The 23,770-nt window shown below is 37.3% G+C and overlaps 1 protein-coding gene and 1 long non-coding RNA gene across 4 annotated transcripts in view; one reads left to right on the forward strand and one right to left on the reverse strand.

The window, feature by feature from the left end:
* Positions 1-2,203: 2,203 nt before the first annotated feature.
* TMA16 (translation machinery associated 16 homolog) lies at positions 2,204-16,816 on the reverse strand. The gene is made up of 7 exons (XM_053940886.1): positions 16,716-16,816; positions 15,465-15,577; positions 9,840-9,877; positions 8,969-9,053; positions 8,372-8,520; positions 3,836-3,878; positions 2,204-2,443 (listed from the first exon to the last, which is right to left on the reverse strand). The coding sequence occupies exons 1-7, from the start codon at positions 16,716-16,718 to the stop codon at positions 2,275-2,277; spliced, it is 600 nt and encodes a 199-aa protein (XP_053796861.1). The 5' UTR covers positions 16,719-16,816; the 3' UTR covers positions 2,204-2,274.
* Positions 16,808-23,770, forward strand: part of LOC128787034 (uncharacterized) — a 32,928-nt gene continuing 25,965 nt past the window's right edge. Inside the window, exons 1-4 of one of the 3 annotated variants that reach the window (XR_008430541.1) lie at positions 16,808-17,733; positions 18,432-18,501; positions 20,269-20,478; positions 22,389-22,582. This is a non-coding gene — a long non-coding RNA (uncharacterized LOC128787034). The remainder of the gene's footprint in view (positions 17,734-18,431; positions 18,502-20,268; positions 20,479-22,388; positions 22,583-23,770) is intronic. The other 2 variants (XR_008430542.1, XR_008430543.1) reach the window with 2 other exon arrangements.

Raw genomic sequence — 23,770 nt, forward strand, 5'->3', positions numbered from 1 at the left:
AAAAACTCCCTCTACATTCCCCGCCCTGCCCCCTCCCACCCCCCCCAGGCCTGTCAGGACAAAAAACTCTCAGCACAGAAATCATAAATAAATAAATAAATACGTGGCTTTGGGGCTTTTGTTGTTTTTCCCACTGCCATGTTAATATTCTCCAACAACTCATCTGATAAAATAGTCTTGCACCTCATCAGTTTAAGCCTATATTATTTTAAATTCAAATATTAATACCTGACAGCTATATATTATTTTTTCTGATAATTCAGTGTAAAAAGTTCACATGAAGACACTGTTCTTTTTTCATTACTTTTGCAGTAGTTAAACAAGACAGTTTAAAAGCCAGCTAAACAAGCAATGACTATATGGACTTCAAGGAAGGAAATTCAAAAAGTCAATAAGGTCTGATCTATAAACATGTTCTTGTAGTCTGAATGAAAAATGTTTTAAAAATACTTAATTTCACACATTAACCAGATTTTTATAACATCTTATTACTGAATTGTTTCAAGGAACATAGAACATCTCATTCTTCATATCTGTATGACAGTCTTTTTGAAACACTCACCAGGATGTCAGCCTAAAATGTAATTACTATGACACCTCCCAGTTATTGAGTTATCTGCTCATTTTCCTTCCATATTTTACACAGTGTCATGGGAAAGTGACTCAGTGTTTCTACTTGCAATTTCAAACCTCAGACTTTGTATACAAGCAAAAATTCAAAATTAATTTCCAAAAGGCAAAATCTGTCAAAGCACTGAAACAAACACACACACAAGTTTAGTTCAATCCAATTACTCTGGCTCAGCTTCTACCACAGTTTACCAACTCAAGTTTTATAAATCAAAACAAGATCAATTCCACCACACAGCTCAATTTAACAAAGACATAAAAATACTGAACAAAGATATTAAAATACCATGAACTTCAGCACACTGATCTCTCAAACACAAAAGCAAAGCAGTGATGTGATGGGCTGGAGATGTGGCTGGTGTCAGAAGCCAAGACCTCTAGCCAGGTTTAAGACTTGCAGTCTACCTGAAGATGAATTATATTACCCACCCATGCTCCAGGTCTATTAAAAGTTATTCAGGTTTCTTCTTTAGAATAATTTAAGGAGGACAGTTAGTTTTATATAACCTAAAGAGATTGGTTTCCTATAATATGAAAGGATAGCACAAGCCTATTTGTAAAGAGGGAAGAACTTAATATACACATTAACAGATTTAACACATTACACATTAACAGATTTAATCAGTAACTCTTACTGCACAGCTATGAAAATATACACCTGGATGTCTTTAAAAGAATTCTAGGAAACCCACATAACTATTTACTATGACAAAGTCTTGATTGTTTAGCACACAGAAGTGTACTGGGGAATCACAGACTAGAAAGATCATCCACCATTAGCAAATAATTATTTCCACATAATTAACAGGTGTCTGAGCTGTGACTACTGCCATGTGCACAAACATTTCAGCTGTACTGTGACTTCTGTGCCCAGACAACCTAATACGCACTAAGATATCCTACTTAATGCCTGCTGTGAAATTATCCCTAGTTCTGCCCTTGCCCTTTTTCATTCTTTTTTTAATTCATTTTACAGCTTTTAAAGTGATAACCTGCTAAGAACTTTCCTGAAAGACACATTTAAAAGCATCTAAAGAGTTGCTTCATAAAGCAAGCCTACTATTGAAAAGTCCTGAGCGGCTTCAATTCAATTCTCAACAAAAGGGTTAGAGAAAAAATATGGGCTAAGATATATTTAAAAACAGACTGCAGGGACTTTGATTGGCTTTTTATCTGAATCCTGCAATAGAGGTTGCTGAGGACAGTAATTCAAATTCTCTTGACAAAACATAAAATACTCAGTATCTTATTGAAGCATTTCCAGATCTCTATGATCCTGACACAGATTATCAAAGAAAAGAAGGTACAAGAGAAGAGTTCCTCATGTTTAACAGATTATTGCAATTACCACAAAAAGGTAAGGATTTCTGACCACAAAGTATTCCAGCCTGAATCTAGACAGAAAAGGTACTCAGCTAGCTGGGGGATTTCAAGACACAAATTTACACAATTAAGATTTTAAGTATTTATTTATAGTCAAAAAATTTTATCCAGTAATATACAGCTTTACCCAGTAATATTGTTTACTCTTTACCATAGGTAGATAAATAATAAAAAAGCAACTAACAAAGCCTTTAGAAATATAGTTAAATTTTATTTTTGTTTCCAGTGAAAATTAAAATAGGTTTCTTACAATTCCCTTCACTATTTCAGCTCTTGAATCAGCTGGTGCTCATCAGGGCCCACCTCTTCTTCGTTCAAGTCTTCTTTTGCTTCTGCATCTGTCACCTCAGGGTGACTGCAGGCAGCATCCCTAGCTGACAGCTTTTTCATTTTGATGTTTGGCAGTTTCCTCAGATCACCATCCCATTCTCTTAAAGAGAAAAAATAGGTAATGAAAACCAGTTACTAATAGAAAAGAAGGAATGGCAGAGTTAATTCACATTTCCTCAGAAGATGCTAACTCAAGTGAGGCGGCTTTTCTAAGTTATCCTCTGTCCCACTATGGTATGAATAAGCACCAAAGATTTCACCTGATTTTGTACACTACAGAAGATGTAATTTCTCTATGAAGAAATAAGTACTTTCAGATGTGATATTCTGAAACAAAAATACATTATTCACTTTATTCACACGGACTTATTGTACCCTCATTTACTTTTGGCCACCTGCTTTTAGGTTTGTCTTATTCAACTTGCAGTCTGGTAAGCAACAGAAAAATGTCAGAAGAATTTCTTCATCTGGATGCTTGATTTGCATATGTGACATCACATGTACGTAACTCCCTTGTGATTTATGGTAAATGTTAACATGTTGTATGACTAACTTCAAGAGAACACAAAGGGTTAGTAAACATTAGTTCACATGCAGAGTGTATTATTTCAAAAGGCTGCATGAAGGAGAACAGGTTGTTTTAAATATAAGTCAAACTCAGTACTCGCTTAATAGAATGCTTTCTTGATTATAGTAAGTGCACTTCATGGATAATTTTTCTCAAGGGCAAAGACAGTATTTGTCAATTATAAGATATGTTTTTCCTTTAACAAAGTAATACAACAACAATTCTATCTGATGTCCCTGTTTAAGAAGTCAATTGCATATTTATAAATACAGCAGTCTCTCTTCTTTGGAATTTCTGGCTTTATTCCAACATCCTGTAAGTATGACTTCTGGCTACATACCATCCCTGCAAATTGGTGATACAGAATTCCTTGCAACATAAGCATTCCTAAGTTGTTTTTTTTTTTTTTCTTCCTTTAAAGTATTTCACTTGATAGAGCTGTCAGCAAAAATGCTCACTCAATCTACTACCAGAACATACCAACATGCTGGCCCAGATGAGCCAGCAGCAAGTTTCACAGCTCGAGATCTTTTAACTGGATGCAAGTTGTAAATTCATTTAAGATTTCCAACTAGTATATACACACATACCAACACTACTGTGAACAGCTGAAGTCAGACATTTAGGTAAAATATTATCTAAGAATATTGAGAAAAAAAAGTTACTTAAGTTATAGAAATGGCATTCTAACTGTCAAATCTAAATCTTCCACTGTTTTAATGAATAATTGGCACAGGTGTTCAGTTGTTGTAACAACTAAGAAATGCCAAAATAGCAGTGCCATACCTAATCTGCTTTTTCAAATGACAAATTCCTTGGCAGTTTTGCCTAAGTTCCTTTTTTTTTAAAAAAAGATATACAACAGGTGAACTTCAGAAACACTATTTTGCATAAACAGATTATTAGTGATAATAAAAAACCTACCTGAAAAATTTAAGATGCTTTCTGTTCATAATGTCTGGGATTTCTAATAGGAAAGAAATTAAATTCTATTAGATGTGTTACATTATTCAAGTGAGTCTCATTTCAAAGGAAGAAATGTGAGGTAAGTGGCCTCTAACCAAAATGGCTACATACCTCCTCTTCACTGCAACCAAAGTGTTCTGAAAGAAACCACCATACATATATACAAATAATAAAATAAATATAAATAATAATACAAATAAATAAAACAATAATACATACATATCTGTATTACCTTTACTAGTAAAAAGGAAGGCAAATATTTTGTATTGAGACCTGTGGAACAGACCATTTTGCTTTTTTCCTTCCAGAGTAGCCAAAATATTCCTACTAGAGTGTAATTTATAAATTTAGGCAGATTTTTACACAGGATGCCAAAGCTGCTTTGCCGCCATTCTGTCATTCTTTTCTTGGTCAGTGCTGCATGTTACAAGCAGCCTGTGTTTAACATCACCACTAATTTATGGAGATTTATACCTTAGGAGCCTTGACACCTTCCCACAGTATAAAACACCTTATTACTGTCTATGAACTGTACAGATTCCACAGCCAGCAGGCTCTCAACAAGACAGATGTTTTCTACCTCTGTAACATTAAATCCACTTTATTTTAGCTCTTAGAATTGTGACATTTCAGCAACTTTTATACTGTCCTTGAACAAACAATTCTGCTTTTGTTCCTCTATCAATTTCCTCAAGTTTTACAGTACTAAATAAAATCACAGTATCAATGCAGGATTATGGATGATTTTGCTACTACAAAACATAGGATGATGATACCTGTGCCATTTATCTTTGTGGCCAGACAGTCCTTACTATTCAGAAAACTATTCCTTCCTTTCACAACTGGTTATAAAGTTAGCAACTGAGGAACAATAATATAGGCAAAAAGTTTTGATAACAATTACAGTGATTTCTGCAGACTGCTCCTCAGTAAACAGATGAGGTGATACTGTTCACAGCTGAGCAAGGCAAGGCAAAGAAACGTTTACCTAATGCTTTTTTGGTCTGCTGATTCCTTGGTTCTATGCCACAATCCATGCCAAATATCCATGCCACATTAGGTCCATCCTTCCCAATAAAGCCTTGAAACAAAGTCATGGTTGCTCTTGCTTTCTTTGCAGTCCCCTGAACTGCACTCATGGCAGAACAGTGCCAAAGGCTGGAACATCCCAGCTCCCGCAAGGGAAAGCAGTTCTTCCCTTCTCCCAGGTATTTTACAAGGAGCAATTAGTGCTACTCCATTTGCCCCTAGTAGTCCATGTGGTGATGTCCATGTTGAGTTTGGCAGATAATATTTATATCATCAGATACATTGTTTATATAATCAGATATATCAGATAATGTTTATCTATCCAGGGCTCACCAACATCATGAGAAAGCAGGCACTCTGAGAGAAAATTCTGTGACAAACCAAGATTTGGCACTGGCATCTTTATTGCTTTGGCAGTGGCAAAATTTTTAATACAGTTACATATGTGTTTACAATATATTACACAATAAAAACTACTGAGTTGCAAGATTAAGAATAGAACTGTGTGTAGAAATAAAGTAATTATATACTGCACAGTAACTGATTTTCTAAATTATGCTGGATTAGTAACACTTGTCTAACTCAGCTGCATCTCCTTAGCATGCAACAATGCCATGTTTTTTGCTGCTGCTCGTGAACTCCTTTATTTGCTTTAAAATGTTAAGTCATAGGAGCATGTTTTTCTGAACTAAAGGCATAAAAAAATGTAAGAGAAATATGGAACAAGAATTAGTGGCACAGAAATGAAGACAGTATTTTGGGGAGTAGATTATTGTCTGGCACTTCTAAGACAAAGTAGTCAACAATTTATACATTTAGCAAAACAGCAGTGGAAGTAAGCGTAAGCAAATACTTTTTAATGTTTCTGACCCTTTCAGATAGTTTTACTTTTCCTTCTTTTGTGGATGAACAAACAGCCTGTTAAAAAGAAGGAAACTGTAGATGCTCTTTAAGCAAAAAATTATTCAGTTATACAATAATGATCACAACAGAAAATAGTAGCTACTGTATAGTACGGAAGTTACATTAGCAGATATGTGGAAATGATACATCTTTCATCTGAATTAAACTGACTTCCCTGTAAGGTGAAGCCTCCAAAACTAATTAATAGAACTAGTGTATTTAGTTTAAAAAGCCCCAAGATTAGTATTATGTATCTAGGAGAACACACAAGGTAATTAGAAGCAATTATCAAAAATGGATGATGATCGCATGAAATAATTATGATGCTTTTCCACTGAAAGCATAACTTTGTGTTACAAATAAATAAATATCTAGCATTGCCTTTCAACAGCTTTGCTATAAACATGTGAGACCAGATTAAACAGAAAACCCAAATACAGAAAAATGAAAACAAGAGGAAGAAAACTACAGTAAAACTACTGTAGATATATTTAAGGAGTAAGGACAAGGAGCTGCTAAACTTCAACAACATCACTGATAATGTTCCCTTTATAGCTACTGTTTGTTTAAAAAATGACTAAAATTTACTATATTTTGGGATGTCTACCACTTTTGTAAACAAATGCTTACATTTTGTAAAGGATGAGGTTTTCATTTACATATATCCTTGACAGGACAAGAGGAAATGTCCTCAAGCTACACCCAGGGAAGATTCATGTTGGGCATGAGGACTGATGTTTTTTCATTTAAAGGGTGTTAAGCATTGGAATGAGCTGCCCAAGGAAGTGATGGAGGAATCAGCAGCCCAGGAAATGTTCAAGAAATGACTAGATGTGGCACTCAGTGCTATGGTCTAGCTGACATGGTGGTGTTTGGTCAAAGGTTGGATTTAATGATCTTGGAAGTCTTTTCCAACATAGTTGATTCTATGATATAAATAGACTGCATCAAATTTTAGTAGACTTTCCCAAATGAAAAGAATACATACTACACAGTCTCTTCACAGCAAATGCACATGCATACAAGAAATAACTGAGTTCAAGAACAGGGACAAAAAAACCCAACAAATCTAAGTCAGTTATAAAAGCTCCACTCACTAAAGCTTCTAGGATTAATAATGCGCTAGAGGCATAAAAGCACTGTTTCCAGCTGATTTCCATTTATGCCCAATCTCTAATTACAGTATTTAGTTGCTATAGTACTTAGCAGCAACTATTTTCTCTGAATGAACACTGTCCTAGACAGAGAGCAAAACCTGCAGCAGCTGTGATAACAAATAATGAATGATTTGAAAGTGTATTTAATATGTGAAGTTGCACTGTGTTCTCTGAATGCTTTACTTACTAATTCTATAATAACCTCAAATTTTGCCTACAATATTTCTAGCTTCTTCATTATTTTTATGTTGTGTTTGTGCATTTGACATCTTTTTCTCTAGCCTTACTGCCTCTTTTTCTGTCAGCTTTCCATCAAGCAGTAAGGACAGAAAGAACGAAAATTTAAAAGCAAAAGCCAAAAAGAATACATTCTACAATTAAGCTGTTTGATAATAATCACAGAATCGATTTTCCTATTACTTTTTCCCCCTCCTTCTAAGACATCAAAGATGATGCATGAAGTCATACAGATATTCTTAAATTCCTCTGCCAGCCGCGCTGGCAAAATTTTTAAGTTATTAATTTTCTTGGTTTTTGCAATACATATCAGGGTGTGCTGATTTTGGCTGGGGTAGAGTTAATTTTCTTCACAGTAGTTAGTACAGGGCTGCATTTTGGATTAGCTGGAAATGGTGTTCATGAAAACAGGATGTTTTCATTATTCCTGAGCTGGGCTTGCACAGATGAGACCCTTTCTGCTCCTCACCCCAGCCCACCAGTGAGGAAGCTGAGGATGCACAAGGAACTGGGAGGGAACACAGCTGGGACAGCTGACCAGGAAATATGACACACAACCCAAACCCTGCTGTTCTCTGAATCCTAACTAAAGAACAATGTAGATTTTTCATGTTTTACCCAGCATATTTTACTACTAGAAGGACCAATCATGTCTGGATAATACTTTAACATTAAAGCCAAGTTCACCACTCAGCTTCAACATGCACATTATTGGTTAAAGTAAAATACAAACATTTCACTGCTTATCTTGACTATCCCCAAACAACTCTGTGCTTTTTGTATTTTCATTATCTCTTTGTCTTTCTTCCTTATTTCACCAAACTATTGCTGCTTCCCTTCAGCCTAGTTCCAGCCATCAAATGAAGGTCCAACCAGCTGCTGTAGAGAATTCAAGGCAAGTGCATTAAAAACTCACTTTAGTTTGAAAAATAGGTTATATATGCCTGCACTGAAAAGGCAGTACTACTGAAGATGCACAAAGAAAGGCAAAAGTAGAATATATGAGTCAGATCTCCACCATCTTTTTTTTCTCCTTTTCTTCACCATGGCCCTCCTCCCAGGTAAAAGAGAATAATGTAAAAGAGAATAAGGACAATGCCTAGAAAGTTTGCTTAGATTCTGGCCTTGTGAGCAGAAGGACTGAATTCTCTCTAATACTTTTACTTACCTATTCCATAGCCCTCATAGAGTTGTCTTTCACGTTCTATTGTCTGCTTGATGACAGTTTCCCGTGAACCATGCTGTCTTCCTTGTCTGCCTTTAATACTGTTTTGTAATTCAATCTGCTCCAATTCAGCATTGAATCGACACATATAACTGAAAGAAATGAAATGTATAAAAGGTAGATGCAGTCATACAAAAAAATTGAAAACAGAATTACTCTGATAAATTATTTTACTAATTGTATTTATTTTCTTTATTTATTGGAGAGTCAAGGAGTAAGAAGTATGAAATCTGAGTGTTCAGGTATCACAGAATAACCCAACAAGCAAATGCACGTGATTATACTGTCCAAATCATTTGAAGTCCTCCACACACTACAAAACTAGGGCTAAACTTCAGTAATTAAAAAAAAAAAAAGAAAACTACTTATTTGAATAATTCTAGTATGACTATATATGTCTCTCAAGATTTGTCACTGGCAACAAAATCAACTACTTGATATTATAATTAGCAATCTATAGAAGTCCTCCTCTGAGTCATCATCACATTATTTTTAAAGACAAGTCAAGCTTTTTAATCTTGTTTTTAACACCAGTCTTACTTTTCAATTAGTTCACCAGCTTCCTTCTTTGTGTACTCGATTTTACTGGGATCAAGGTGACTTTGAAACCATTGCAGTTTTTCTCCTACAAGAATAAACTTAATATTAATGGTTACACCAGCACTGTAGCATCAATACATATTAAAGTTTCTCAAAGTTTTTAATTGCCCCCCCATTTTTCAAGATTTTGAATGGCATCACAGACTCTTGATACTGTGGGTATGAGGTGTGAAGGCAACTGTAACAGAAACATGTCTATATCATTTTGGATTTATTTTATACCTTCCTTACAGGAAAAAAAAAAAGTTAGGCTTTGTTTTATTAGAAATTAATTGAAATATCAATATATCAATTACTCAGGAAGGAAACTTAGAAAGGGGGAAAAAAACAACACAGTGGCTGAATAAGAGTTCTAATCGTCACATCTGTTTTAAAACAGATTAAATTGAAAAGCCGCAGGATCAATCATATGGAAGAGAAGAATATTCCAGGTTGTATCTCAAAGTTTTGAATTTACTTGCTAACACAATGTGTCTTTTAAGCTACATATATCATCTTCTTTTACAAGCAATTATAAAAAGCTTGGAGGCCAAATAAATATGTGTACAGATGTACAAAACACTCATTTGGTCTGTATTGCTCTGCTGTTGTGTACACCGACTAAAGATTAGCTATGCTCAGCCCCAAATTCAATCCCGTATATATTAAGTGGGCATGTCAGGTATTTCAGTGTTTCAACCAAGTCCATTTGAAGATTGCAGAATCAGATTATAGAAAAAGAAGCTCTAACTGGACATCTAAAAAGTTGGTAAACTTAGAATCTCTACTAAGAAACTGAATACTGTACTCAGTAACAGAAGTTTCTGCTTACCAATAATACTTAAACGCAAAGCTTTGTCTGTCTTCAACCTAGCAGAGAAAAAAACAGATGTGTTAGCCAGGAATAAGTACCACATAAACAATGACCTTAATTTTATTCTCAAAAAGTTGGGGGTTTTTTCTGTCACAATGGAAGTCAAGATATAATTTCAAATAGAAATATTTGACAAATTCCAAATAATGTAAAACTTTTTCTATTTCATCCAAAAGATCTACTTTCTGGTAAAACTGCTAGCTGAAATTTGTCCAGTTTACCTATCAAGCTAAAAAGTTTTTTGGAAGAAAAAAAGATGGAACATTCTTCTCAGAGTGCAACAAAAGTAATTATACTGAAGAGCTGCATTGTCACAATTTCCTTAACTATTTCTGATATTCTTCTGGTATGTTTAATGAGTTGGGAGATTTCACTGCATTGCATTCTTGCAAATCAAGCATGCAATGTGAAAAATACCATTCTGCTGCCTAAACAGGACCATTTTGCACATCTACATTCTAAAACACTACAAACTGCCACTTGCTCCTGCTAGGGCCACTAAAACATTTATTTATCAAAGCAGTTAAGTACAGAACCACCATCTTCTTCTGGACGAAAAACCTTCAGTCTCCTGGTACACACAACTAATCTCAGTATGAGAAATAATGAATGATAGGCTCGGATGTTGCCTTATTGTACTTTTTATAAAAACCTCACCTCAGTGACTGCTAGAAGACAATAGCATTAGCAGGGAGGCTAATCAAATCAGGTGAGTCAAAGGAACTTCCTCTCCTCTCCTTCCACACAATGAGTAATAGCTTTTGTACAGGGAAGGAGAGGGTAAGACCAGGGACACAATCTTGTGGCAGGCTGTTGTTTCTTGATGATTTTTTTCTTCACCCACCTTCCAAAAATCCTCTGCTTAGGCAATGATTATTAATAAGAATGATTAGTGGTTTTCTTGATGTCTACTTTAGAAAGTTTTTTTATTTACTCTAATAGTAAATTCTACATGTTCCTTCAGCAGCTTTTTATCTCAGATATTGTATTCAACTGTTCTACTCTAAATACATGAATAAGTATTTCCCAAATCAGATTACAAACTCAGTATTTTTCCCCAATAATATCCACACATACAAATGCCATCTATGGCTCTGAAAAATGAAGATAGGCTTTTAAAATAAATAATTTTAACAGCTAACAGTTTTTTACTTCCTCATGAAGAATCTGCAAGAGCATGTCACAAAGCTGCAAGCAAGTAGAAGCATAATGGGTCAAGAGAGATTAGGAGGTTAGACAGGGGAAAACTTCAGAAAAAGCACACACAGAGTTCTACCAGGAGACATTTTACGGTTGCTTACCCCTAAGGGGTCGCTTCACACCCCATCGCTGTAAAAAAACTCCTTAGATGTCATTATATCACAGCATGTCAGTATTAGACTGGCTTATCTGTAATGAAAATGCACTGACTCCTAAGAAGTTTATCGTGCATGCACAATAGAAAGGGTCTATTTTGACTCAGGAGGGAAAATGACAGAAAAAAAAAAAAAAAAAACACAGCTAGATTAGCTTTAGCTACCAGAACCAGATAGGCATTTCTGCAGTTGCAAGAAAACATGACTGGTGTTAGTACATCACTACTACAGAGTTTCATTAATTTCCCACTATGGTCAGGTTTTCTAAAGTGTAGAAAAGTCTACTACTGCCAGCAAAGCAGCTATGGCTGTCTCATAAAAACATCCATGTAATTATTTAACAGAGCAAACAAGCTGCCTAAAGGAATAAGAACTCACATGTAGATTAAGAGAGAATAAATTGGTAGTAATACACTGGAAGTTGTTGCTGCTCATTAGACCTTGAAGACAATTGAGAGGAGACAGATGCAGGCAAGAAAAAGGTGTAATTGAAGTGAACAAGATGATTTAAGATTGTAGCCAATTTTCTAAAAGCAATTGGTCTGTCTCCTCTTATTATGGTTAAGATTGGTCTTTTGTAGTGCAGTCACAGTTTCTGGACAGTAAACTTATAACAGCTGTCATATTTCGTTATGAATGCTGCAGTGAAGAGTGGACAATGGAGCCCATAAAAGACTTCTGTGATTTAATGCAGAATTTCTCCCTCCTTTTTCCCAATGCTGCATTTTAAATATTGAAATTCCTTGTGGATAATGTCTATCCTTTTTTACTATCTAGTTTGGGCAAAAGATACTGCAATATGCATGTCATAACTTAACGCAATTTTCCTTTCTGTATAACATAAACAGGAACATTCACAGTAGTTATCTTCCCTCCATCCTATAGGAAAGTTAATAAGCAAATAGAAGCCTAAACTGTCTCCAGTCCTGAATTCTGTCTCCAGACAAGCACCAAACCAAAACTCAACCAAACCAAAACAAGCAAAACAAAATAAAAAAACCACACAAACCCAAAAACATTGACTGATACTTCTATAAAAGATATTCTCACCCTCCAGTGACATACCATTCAAGGGTTTCCTACACCCTACATCTTTGTGTTAAATAGTAATCAACAGATAAAATGTATGTATGTTCAAAAAGTATTACTGCATAAATTTAGCCAGCCACAATTAAAGCATCCTCTGGCAAGGAAATCCACAGCTTAATAAAAATAGTACAGATGACCTCTGTGGACTTCCTACATTCACTGAATACTCTAATCCAGTTTTCCATTCTGCAGAAGTGCACTAGCCTGTACAGAGAAATTACCTCCTTTACTCAGACTTAGTGAGATCACAATGAGAATTCCATTACTAGTTTTGTGTCCTATTCATATTTCAGACAACTTACTTCTACACAATAACAACCATGGTCAAAAAATGCCAGATTTGTAGACAGGACTAAGGAAGAAAATTCTGTAGAGATTACAAGGCAGCTTCTATTTACCACCAAATGATGTACTAACCTTCCACCAGAGAACAGGGCTGTCATTCAATAGAAGCAATTTGGAAAATTGTTTAAAGACATTTAATAGATCTGCAGAAGCAATGCAGAAGAACAAAACTGGTGTGAGCTATTTCTTTTTCCTGAGAGTGTAGGAGTGGAAAGCTTTCCTCCATTCACAGCATCAGCAATTTGTCTTGTCTTTTTCAGAGCTATGCAAAATGAATCCAAGCCTCACCATTATATTACAGAAACTGAAAGCTAAGTCATTATAATAAAAAGTTGAACACGTATTTAATTCCCAATATTTAAAAAAAAAAAAATCCTGAAAATTTACCAAACTGATAGTTTAGATAATAGAGATTAAAAGAAATTGGAACCCTTAACAAGTCTTTTAAAAACACTAAGGGGAAAAAAAATCAACATTATTCATGTCTTTCAAATTAAATTGCTCTTCAAGCCAAGACAATAGAGAAAATAGAACATAGAGAATTGGAGGATGCTTTTCATGAAACTGATTTGTAGAACACCACAACAAAAGTGATCTACAAAGTACAGAATGTTAGTTAACTGTTCAGGCCCCAGAAGCATAAGATGTAGAAATCTTATTTATAAGATATAAAGAAACAAAATCTAAGATCATTTTGCTATCACAAAATGCTGTGGATGGTCAAAATTGACACACTATTCTTGGTGGAATGGTATCCCTATGCAAAATGAAAGGTTTCATCTTTTACCATCAGCCTACATTGAAATAACAAGGATAGGGCTTCTTCAAATACATCAGCAACCAAAGGAAAACTAAGGCTAATGTAGGCCTCTTACTGAATTGAGGGGGACCCTGGCAACAGAGGACAGAGAAGGCAGAAATACCAACCATCTTCTTTGCATGGGCCTTCACTGCCAAGAGCAGCTCTCAGGAATCTTTGACCAAGGAATGTTAGAAGGGAAGACTTTCCCTTGGCCAAGGAGGATTGGGTTACAGAACACCCAGGCAAACTTGACATCCACAAAGCCATGGGCCCTGAGGGATGCGTCCATGAGTGCCAAGGAAGCTGGCAGACACCACGGCTAAACCGCTCACGATTATCTCTGAAAGGCTGTGGAGATGAGGAGAGAAGCCTGAGGACTGGAAGAAAACAAATGTCACCCTGGTCTTCCAAGATGGTAAGAAGGAGAACCCAGGGAACTACTGGCCAGTCAGCCCCGCTACATCACTGCAAAGGCGACAGAGCACCTCATTCTGGAGGCCATCCCTATCCATATGCACAACAAGGAGGTGATCAGGAGTAGTCAGCATGGATTTACTAAAGGTAAGTCATGTTTGACCAACCTGATAGCCTTCTATGATGAAACAACTGCCTGAATGGATGAGGGGAAAGCAGTGGATATTGTCTATCTCAGTTTCAGCAGGGCCTTTCAACTTTTTGCTGTTGCAAGAGGAAGAAAAAATAGCACTCCAAGAAGAAACATCAGCACTGGTGTCCGTATCAGAGTAACTCTAACCACACGAGACTGTCACTAAAAGCTTTGAGTGTGCCATGTCATAATGAGTAATCAGTAAGTATTGCTCCCTCACTAGGTTTTCTTGTGTATGTTTTTCTGTATGGTGAAGTCACAAATGGAAGCACTACGAATCAAGTAAGATTAAGTCATCTTTTGTGATTAAGAGCTGTGTGCAGTTGTTATGACACAAGGTGAGAAAGCTAGGGGACAAAGTGGTCAATTTAGCAGTAGGAAAATAATCTCCAATAAAAATGTACTATCAATAGTCAGAGAGCACAGAAAAAATACAAAACAGCAGGGAAAACCTCTTGCACATTAAGAAACTGCCCAATCAACACATGCTGCTTGTGAATTCTTGCAGCAGCCCTGCTGGAGGTTACATGACCCCACTGTGGCAGCAAAGGCCCCCTTTTAGTGAAAGCAACAGTGCAACTGCTGTGGATAAGGCTGTACATCAATCCCAACAACAAACCTGCACAGTCTTGGGACCAGGAGTTTCCAATTTAACACCTTCAGACAAATGAGTATTTGGGCTCAGCCCACATGGTCCATCCAGACACTACAGTTTATACTGCATTATATAGTTTATATAGTGCTATACTATACTTAGACTGAAAATGCTTTAAGCTAGCTTTAGTAACTTCCTAAATAAACATATTTATGCATCACAACGAGCAAACTGAGACAATGTAATTTAAAGGCCAGTCTTCACCAGCTGTCTTTTCCCTCTGTGGGAAGGGGAAGTAAAACTTAAAAGCAGAAAAACAAACTTGCCATGGAACAGCACAAAATCACCAAAGAGGAGGTAACTATACAGTTTTATTCAGAAGTCTGTCAACTGTATATTCTGGGTTTTCCTTTCTATTAACTCAGCATTTTAGCAGAAGCAGCTAGACGCTAAGCAGGATTCTTACTGAACTTGAACTAAAGCCAAGCTAGGTGACTCACCTTCATGTGAAATCACCAGCATCGTGCTATTCAGATTATCAAAGGCAAGAAATCTGACTTGTAAGGACAACATTCAAAGTAAAGCAGCAGAACTGCACACTTTGTATAACCTGATTTAATGCATGTAATCCTGTCACTTCACATGGCCCAGCAGCAATATTAAGTTACACAGGCCTTTCTGTTTTCTTGTGGTTATATCAGCATAACAGTCCATGTCCACCATCACAAATGAAAAGTATCATTTGTGATGTTATTCTTTGATCCGTACAGAGGTTTTGCAGTCAACTTACTTTTCTTTCTTTTCCTGTTTGTGTACTTCCCTTGCAAGCTGTGCAGCTTTTCTGCTGTAGGGATGGATAACTTTTTTCTCTTGCTTCCCTCCTTGAGGTTTTCGTAACTTTGGCTGAAAAGACATCAAAGATACTATGTACTAACAGGGCTGAGTAAAACATGAAAGGGAAGACAGAAGTACACACCATGGTAAAGACTGAAAAGGTCATGCACTGATAGCTAAGAGACCCCTTACCTTTCATGTTATCAATTTCACTCACTTCAATAACAAAATTACTTGAAGCCAGTACATGCTGTAACAAAACCACTAGAGCACAGGAAATGCAGTAAGAAATCTTACATAGTGACTACTGTCAGAATACCTGCTTTCTAGAACTCACAGCTAGGAAACTAATATTAGCTCTCTGTACCTCTACAGAAAAATGTCCCCAGTCAAGCTTCTATGTGGGTTTCTGACAAGAGCCTCGTGTAATTTGAACAATATAACAAAAGTGATTTTCTTGTTCCTCCCCTGAGATCACTGGAATGCTTCACACCAGGGAGCAGCCAGAGGCTTTCCTTCTCTACCCCTTCATACTGCACAGAGAGGGAATACCACTCACGACTTTCCAAAGCATGGTAATACTACTCTAAGTTATGCTACTTTCTGGTGAGAAAATGTTTGAACAGAACTGCTTTATGAAATAATATGCTATTTAACTGCACCCAAAAGAAACACCTCAAAGCAAGGCGGCTTTCCCGCATCACAATAAATGGCCATCAGTAAACGGACACTATACTACATCCAATTCTCTGCGATAACATCAGTGCTTAGGGCTGCGAAAAAAGAGATGGTGTCAAAGACACAGCTGTTCTGGCACCTCGGGAAATCTCAGGCGGCGGCACTCCCCTCCTGCTCCACAGGCGGACCGCGCTTCCCCCGCCCCGCGGCCGCCCTGCCGGGAAGGTCCAGAAGGACGGGAACCCCTCGGGAGGAAATGCAGCAGTTTCTTTGTGCGAGGTCGGCTCACCGCCGGTATCGGCCCACAGGGCCCACGGCCCGCCAGCGGCCTCGCCTCTCCAGGGACGTGGTGGGGCCGCTCCCGAAGGGAATGAAGGGGCCGGGAGCCCTGGCAGAAGCGCAGGCTGCGGGAGCCGCACCCCTACTCCTACTCCTACTCCTACTCCTACTCCTACTCCTACTCCTACTCCTACTCCTACTCCTGTCCCTGTCCCCGTCCCCGTCCTCATCCCCATCCCGGCACACGCACCATGGCGAGCGAGCTTCCTTCCGGTGCCGCGGTGCAGCAGCCTCAGCGCTCCGGGCGGGCGTGCGGCCGGCGCGGCGGGCGTTCCGCGGCTGCCCCGCTCCGCGGCACCCCCGCGCCGCTCGCCCCGAGCGGGCCGGGCCGGGCCGGGCCCGGGGCTCGGAGCTCCCGGTGTGGCGGTAAAGGTGCTGCCACACAGCACGGCCACGCCGGAATGACACCTGATCAGGTGCTGGATAATATCTTGGCAGCAGCTAAGGTGATTGCTTTGGTAGCTGAAATTAATGGGGCTGCTGCTACCCGTGAGCTTGAGATAAAAGTAGAAGTAGTCCAAGAACCTGGTGATCATTATGATGGAGAAATTCCACAACTGGTGCCTATGCAAAGAAGGGGCCTTGCTGAGCTGAAGAAAACGGAACAAAGTCAAGAAGAAGGTGACATCCTGTGTGAGAAAACCAGCCTTTCCCTTGGTGAGAGAAAGAAACAACCTCTGGAAAGTCCAAATTCAAAACTTAAAGTTACCGGAGAATGTGACTCTCAGACTCATAGACATCACCAAAACAGAAAAAAACTCCATCTCTGGCAGCAGTGCTCCTGTGGCACCTCAAAGCAGATCAGCACCTACACCACGGGCCTGGGGAAAAGCACTTGTGACTGTTCAGCTCCAGGCATTGCAGGCTCAAAGGATCTTTAGGTCTTAGCACTTCTTGCTCTTCAGACGCTGATAAGTCTTGTAATGTATAAATAAACATACTGATTTTAAAGATCGTCCCTAAACAGCAAGCCCACAAATCTTTCACTAAAATATATATATAAGGAAAGTGGGATTATCTAAAGCAAAGTCTTCATTCAGCTTATATTGGAACATTACCTGTTTGTGCACTTGCAATAAAACTGTTTCATAGTTCCATAGTTTCACAGATGGTGGTGACAGTAGCAATTTTGGTTTTTAATCTAATAATTTAGGACGTAGCAGTCACAGACAAGAAAGTGAGCATGGAATTTTAAATAGTCCATTCAGGTAAGTAGATTTAGAGTTAAGCTGTCAAACAGCAGAGGAGTCAGAGTTGCAAACTGGGGAATAGCTGTGTTTTAATACTGTTCAAATCTTCTTGGGACCAGCAACTCACATTTAACTGAGGGATGCTGAAGGAAGTCAGGCAATAAGGTAAAATGGCAGTGAAAACAATTTGACTATGGGGCCCCCTCATGAATAGAAATGAAAGACGAAAAAGTAATTTGTAGATTCTTTCTTCATTTGGATGAACAGCTTGGAGCCTTTAGAGCATGCATGCCTGGGAATGTCCATAGGTATGGCCCTCCCAGCAAAATAGCAAAGAGGAACTGCTGTGGTCTCCATCTAGCTTTCATTTCACAGAGAAATGCTAGGTGGGAAGCAGACGTACAACTGGCTTTACTTCTGACATGGTTGGGGCAGAAGTTGGAGCTGAAAGGTACCCACGGTAATTTTTTAATTGGAACTGTAAGAAAGAAACACATACTCTGTATACACTTAAATTTAATGGGCAGCTCTGAGGGGCCTTTCAGCTGGTCTTCTGCCACTGACTGTAATGAGACCTCTGGGTGATGATGCATTTAATCTGATTACCTAGTTACAAACCAAAAAGTGTTCATTCAGTCTAAATGTGCATTGCTTTCTAATCTGGTCTTGTTCTTTAAATAGTTTGTAATCCGGAATGTTTTTTTCTTGCTTTTTAGTACTTCACTGTCTCCATCTACAAAGGATCTTTTGCAAAATGTCTTGACAGCTCTGTGGAGTAATTGCTGTGTAAGTTCTCCTAAGTCATGTATTTATCCTGGGGAGGAGGCGGCAGATACAGACACAAGAATCCAAATTTGGCATGTTAATAACTGGATCTTAATTTGCATTTTTTGGCATTAATTTTACTGATGCTATTACAAATGCATTAATTAAAATGAAGGGATATCTGGCTGTGACAGTCTTTCTTGCAGTGTTCAGTGATGCAAAATGAAGTAAACTGTAATTAAACTGTATTTAAAGTACAGTTTAATTCTTTCTTCCTTGAATTGATTTGCTGTAAATTCTAGTTACTACTAAATATTATGTTAAATATTATAAAGCAGTGACTACAGTATGGTACGTAGGATACAGTAGACATACAATTCTAAGGTGGAGGCTCCATTATGATGACAAGAGCATGTGTCAGCTTTTCAGAAATTCTGACATTCACATGTCATGAATTAGACCAAGTGACATAAGATTTAGACTGATTTCTGAATATTCTTTAAAATCTCATTTACAGTGTTATAACTGTATTAATAAGAATGGGATTTAAAATTGTATTTAGCTTAGTTGTAATAAAATACGAATTTCCTGAAGGAATCAGCTAAAGGTTAAAGCAATTAACAGTTGCATTTGGAAACAAGAAAAAATATGTAATGAGCAAGGGATACTATATCAGTGAGGGGACAGTGGGCAGCCAGTCTCAGGATCTGCCAAAGTCTGAATGCATCTGTAGTAGGGCTTTAGTGGAGAGACACATGTGGAGTTTCTGGAGTATATTACATGTTATCAATAAGACCAAGCAGTACAGTAGAAATAGAAAATTGCAGTTATGCTTCCGGTTGTTTAGTGTATTTTTTAAGCTAATATCTCTTAAATTGGTGATTTTTGCATGTGCTATTATCTTAATGAATAAAGGATATAGCTCCCTGGTTCATTTAATGTATATTTATTGCAAACTTCCTCATTAATTATATGTTCCTAGGAATTCCAGTCACTTTCTACATATGCAGAGGTCAGATCTTCTCAAGTAGTGGTGATATGAAGGAAACTATATTGTTTAAATATAAATAAAACACGTAAGAATTATGAAGTACTGAAACTCATACATGACCTGTGTTATTTTTAAATCAACCTTTAGGAGACTAATTCAGCTGACAATTGCGCTCATTGTTGTCACAGTTAGGTGACTAACTGAGCTTCAGCTAATCTGAGGATGCATTCATTGGTTTAAAGACAGACCTTAATATTTGCTGTATCCTGAGTTCATAAATAGAATGCCATTTGCTTTTAATTTAGGCAGGCTTATGCTTTGACATTAAATTCTCGTCAATTCAATACCATTGCTCATGTCCACAGTTAACAGACTGTGAACATGAGTGGCTGAGGTAATATTTCTACAAATTCAAATTACTCAAGAAAGCTTTAAATAAAGCCAAGTCTTAAAACCTATGTTCCAGATTTTCTAGCATTTGTATGAAATTTTCTTTACGTTTCTTGTATTCAGTAAATTTGGGTGTACTTATGCCATTGATATGGATGCATTTTGCACTGATATCTTGATTTTTTTGGTGACAAACTAAGAAAAGGTGTGATAGAAGTACCTATTTTTATAACTTACTCTTTCATGCACGGTTTACAATAATTTCTAATCTATATTGGACAAGAAACTACTAAAAACACCTACTATATGCTTCTTTGATTATGTTGCAAGTTACCTATTTCTGCACTTCCTATTTTTTCTAAATGCTTCTGCTATTGTATTTCTTTTAATCTCTCCATTCTCATTAGACTCAAGTGCTTCCTAATGGATTTTTGCTGCTAATCAGAACATCAGAAGACCACTTAGTCCTTCTGACAGAGCCTCCTTTTATCCATCTCTTTAACCTTTTAAAATGAGAGCTCTGGCTGCATCATTTGTTTAGATTTTGCAGAGGCTCTCTTAACAATGCTTCGTCTTTTGCAAGTCCGCGGTAGCACGGGAGCTGAGTAGCATACTCTGTAAGTTTCCAGTTTCAATATATCAACTGTAGAAGTATCTACCTTTAAAACTTCCTGGAGAAAAGAACCAGAAATGGGCCTACAGAGTAGCAGTATAACATGCTGTCACTGTATGGCATGGCAGCTTCAGCAAAGAAAAGAAAATCTTTTGTACTAGATCCTTTAGATGCTCTGTTTTGCAGACACCTTTCTGGACCAAATTATTCCAATCAGGATGCATGCAAGTGTGCCAATACACAGAGGTCTTCAATAGATTCTCTGGAACCCACAGTTTCCTTGGAGCCCATGGTGTGCCCAGTGGCTTAATGCTCAGATAAAATGATCAAAAGTTCAGTGTAGGGGCAGATATGTTTGGGCTACGTGCCTGAAGCTTAGAGAATAAACTTTTCTGTCTCTGCCTAGACTTTTCTTTAGCCTGTCTGGGCATCCATTTGAAGAATTCCTCCTTATAACCATTCAAATATACCCATTTGTGAAGTTGCAACCAAAATGCACAATTTTATGCTTGTGAGACTTTATTGCAACTTTTTTCTTCAATAGTGAATTGAATCTAATCTGGTAAATTCATCAGACCCATCCTTGATATATCAGGATATTTTCATTATACATGCACTAAGAATGGAAAAATAAGGATGAAATTCTCTGACAATACAAAGATGGTTACTGAGTTAGCTTAAAAACAAATCATAGTTCTGTGTGAAACAGAAAAATGTGAAAAGATTGAAATCTCAATGCTTTCATTAAAATTTGAGTGACAGCATATAATTTTTTAATCTATCTGTCTCGTTTGAGTGGTCTCTTTCCTTCTTGTCCTTTTCAATCTTCGGGCCCTGTAGTTGCAGCATTTGAGGCTATTACATGAACATAATGTATATTTTAGATGAGCTGACCCCAGACATTCAATCTTGTCTGGGATTTCATCAGGTCTCAGCAGGTTTTCCTAAGCTCCTCTAGCAGGCATATTGTGTTGTCAGGTGCCTATGGGGCTACAAATAATTTCTGATTTTGTTTTTCATACTGATTTTTAATTCCTTTTTATTTCAAACTTGGAACAGACTTTCTCATTACTATTGTTAAGACATGTCACAGTGTTATGCAAAGTACATGTATGTACATGTATGCATGTACATTTATACATTTAAATGTACATGTATGCAACTCGCTGATATTTTCAGTTTAAAAGTATGCAATCCCCATAAATTCTGTAGCAGCATAGCATGTTTCACCTCTCCTACAATGTTTCTGGGGGAGTCTGCAAGAGTGATCTGGGCATACGTTCAGGCTCACTACTATATACCTGTATCTGAAATGACATTATTTTAAATTTAGTTTTAATTATTTGGCTGATTGCCTAGCTTCTCCTTGTAAACCTTCTACAATCCTAATAATTCTGGTTATCTCCTTAGTCCCTTTAATGTTTTCTATTTTTCTCCCTATGATTTCATTAGTGCCTATTTAAAGGAATTAGCCTTTAAGAAAAAGAGGAGAATAGGGATGAGCTTGGATTGTTTTTAGCTTTTGCTGTGTGCAATTGCTAGTTTGGGTAATTTCATCTTCTGTAAACAGTAAAAAAATCTCTAAAATCACTTAGACTGAGAAGTACCTCAACCCATATTCAATAGTGTGTTTATTCCTTTAAAAAATCATACCCTACTAAATAGTAATATTTGTTTTGATAGAGGAGCCTCAATCATGAAAATGGGGGACTAGTAACTCCTTATTAATAATATTTAGAAAAGAAAAAAATCATATTATTATTGATTATATTGTAAGAAACACGGGGAGAACAGACTTAACAATTAGTGTGATCTTAATCATTGCTGAATGTTATTAATGCAAACGCCATCACTGTGTACCGTAGTGGCTGCTGTGTAGTGAAATTCTGTTGTGTGAAACTGAAATTGTCTCAGGGCGAAGACCTTCAGCAATCTCTCTGTAATTTAATGGCACGGAATCATGGTGATGAAATCCTGTAAAACTCTGCTTCCATGTTCAGAGCTGTTCCTGAATAGCTCTGAAGTGCTATAACTGCACCCATCCACCAAAGGCAATTTTCCCACTGGCTATGACCTGACACAGCAAATGCGATGACATCTTTTGCAAGGTGGGTACCGTACTCTTTGGATATTAAGAATTATTTTGGAAAAAAAAAACCTCTGTGGACTTAAAATTGTTGTTTGGCTTCTGGTATTTAAAACAGGATAAAAAAAAATAAATTTGAGTATAAACACTTTCACAGTATTACAAGACAGGTGTACTGAATGATATGCCTAATAGGCTATGGCTCTGATCTTTGGTGTTGTTATTAATCATTAGTTCCCTTCCCTGTGAAATTATGAGTCTCAAACCAAACAAAAAGTTTCTGTAATAAAAAGTAGGAAAAGACATTTATTTACAAAATAAAGGAACTTATTTATAAAAACAATTTTGAAATAATTTTAACTCATTTCCATAGAAAGTCTTTATATTAAATAACATTACATTCTAGAAGATCAGTCTCTGATACTTGTCACACAAATCAGGCCTCTGAGTCCTCTTGCTCACTGCTGCAGAGACTTGGAATCTATTTTGGAGAGACTCTGGAAAAACCATGTTCCCTGCCCCAGAGTCCCTGTTGTAGTGCTTCTGAGGATTTCCTGTCTCCAGCATATATTTCCTGCCACAGTAAGTAAAAGGTTACTTATTTGGTGGTTTGTTGTTTATTTCTTCTGGCTAAATGGCCTTCCAGGCTGCAAGCTCAGAAGCATTCACATCAGTATTGAATTCCACAGTATATCAATTGCAATCTACATGGCCAGGCCAGGAATCCAGAAGCTCTTGGTTTGTCACTGGTGGGAGAAAGGCAAAACATTGCAACAGAAAGTCTGTTCCAAAAAGCTCTCCAGCCAGACTTTCAGCTTTTATAAGCTGGTGCTTCCGTGTGTGGAATAAGATTTAACATTACTTTTCCTTAGGGACGGCATTCATTCAAGCCAGTATTTCAAGTTACAGCTCTTGAGGATTCAGGTCTTCATTATTTGTCATGTAATATGACATGCATGGGAAACATAATTCTGCTGCTTGGGCTAAAGCAAAATGAAAAGCCCCATTACTTTTAAAATTAAGTATTGCTGCATAAAACTGTACAGAAATAACTAAGTAATTTATTCATTTTCTAGTAATTCAAAATGTCTTGAGTTTTAAACAAACTTAAGACAGCTACCAGGGACAGTATTTCCTGAGGGAGTATAATTATGGTTTCAAGATGCTACTTTCTCTACCTTGCCTTTTGCTTTCAAATGAGAGGAGAGGG

The sequence above is a fragment of the Vidua chalybeata genome, chromosome 4 (genome assembly GCF_026979565.1).
Source record: "Vidua chalybeata isolate OUT-0048 chromosome 4, bVidCha1 merged haplotype, whole genome shotgun sequence".
NCBI classification, from domain to species: Eukaryota; Metazoa; Chordata; class Aves; order Passeriformes; family Viduidae; genus Vidua; species Vidua chalybeata.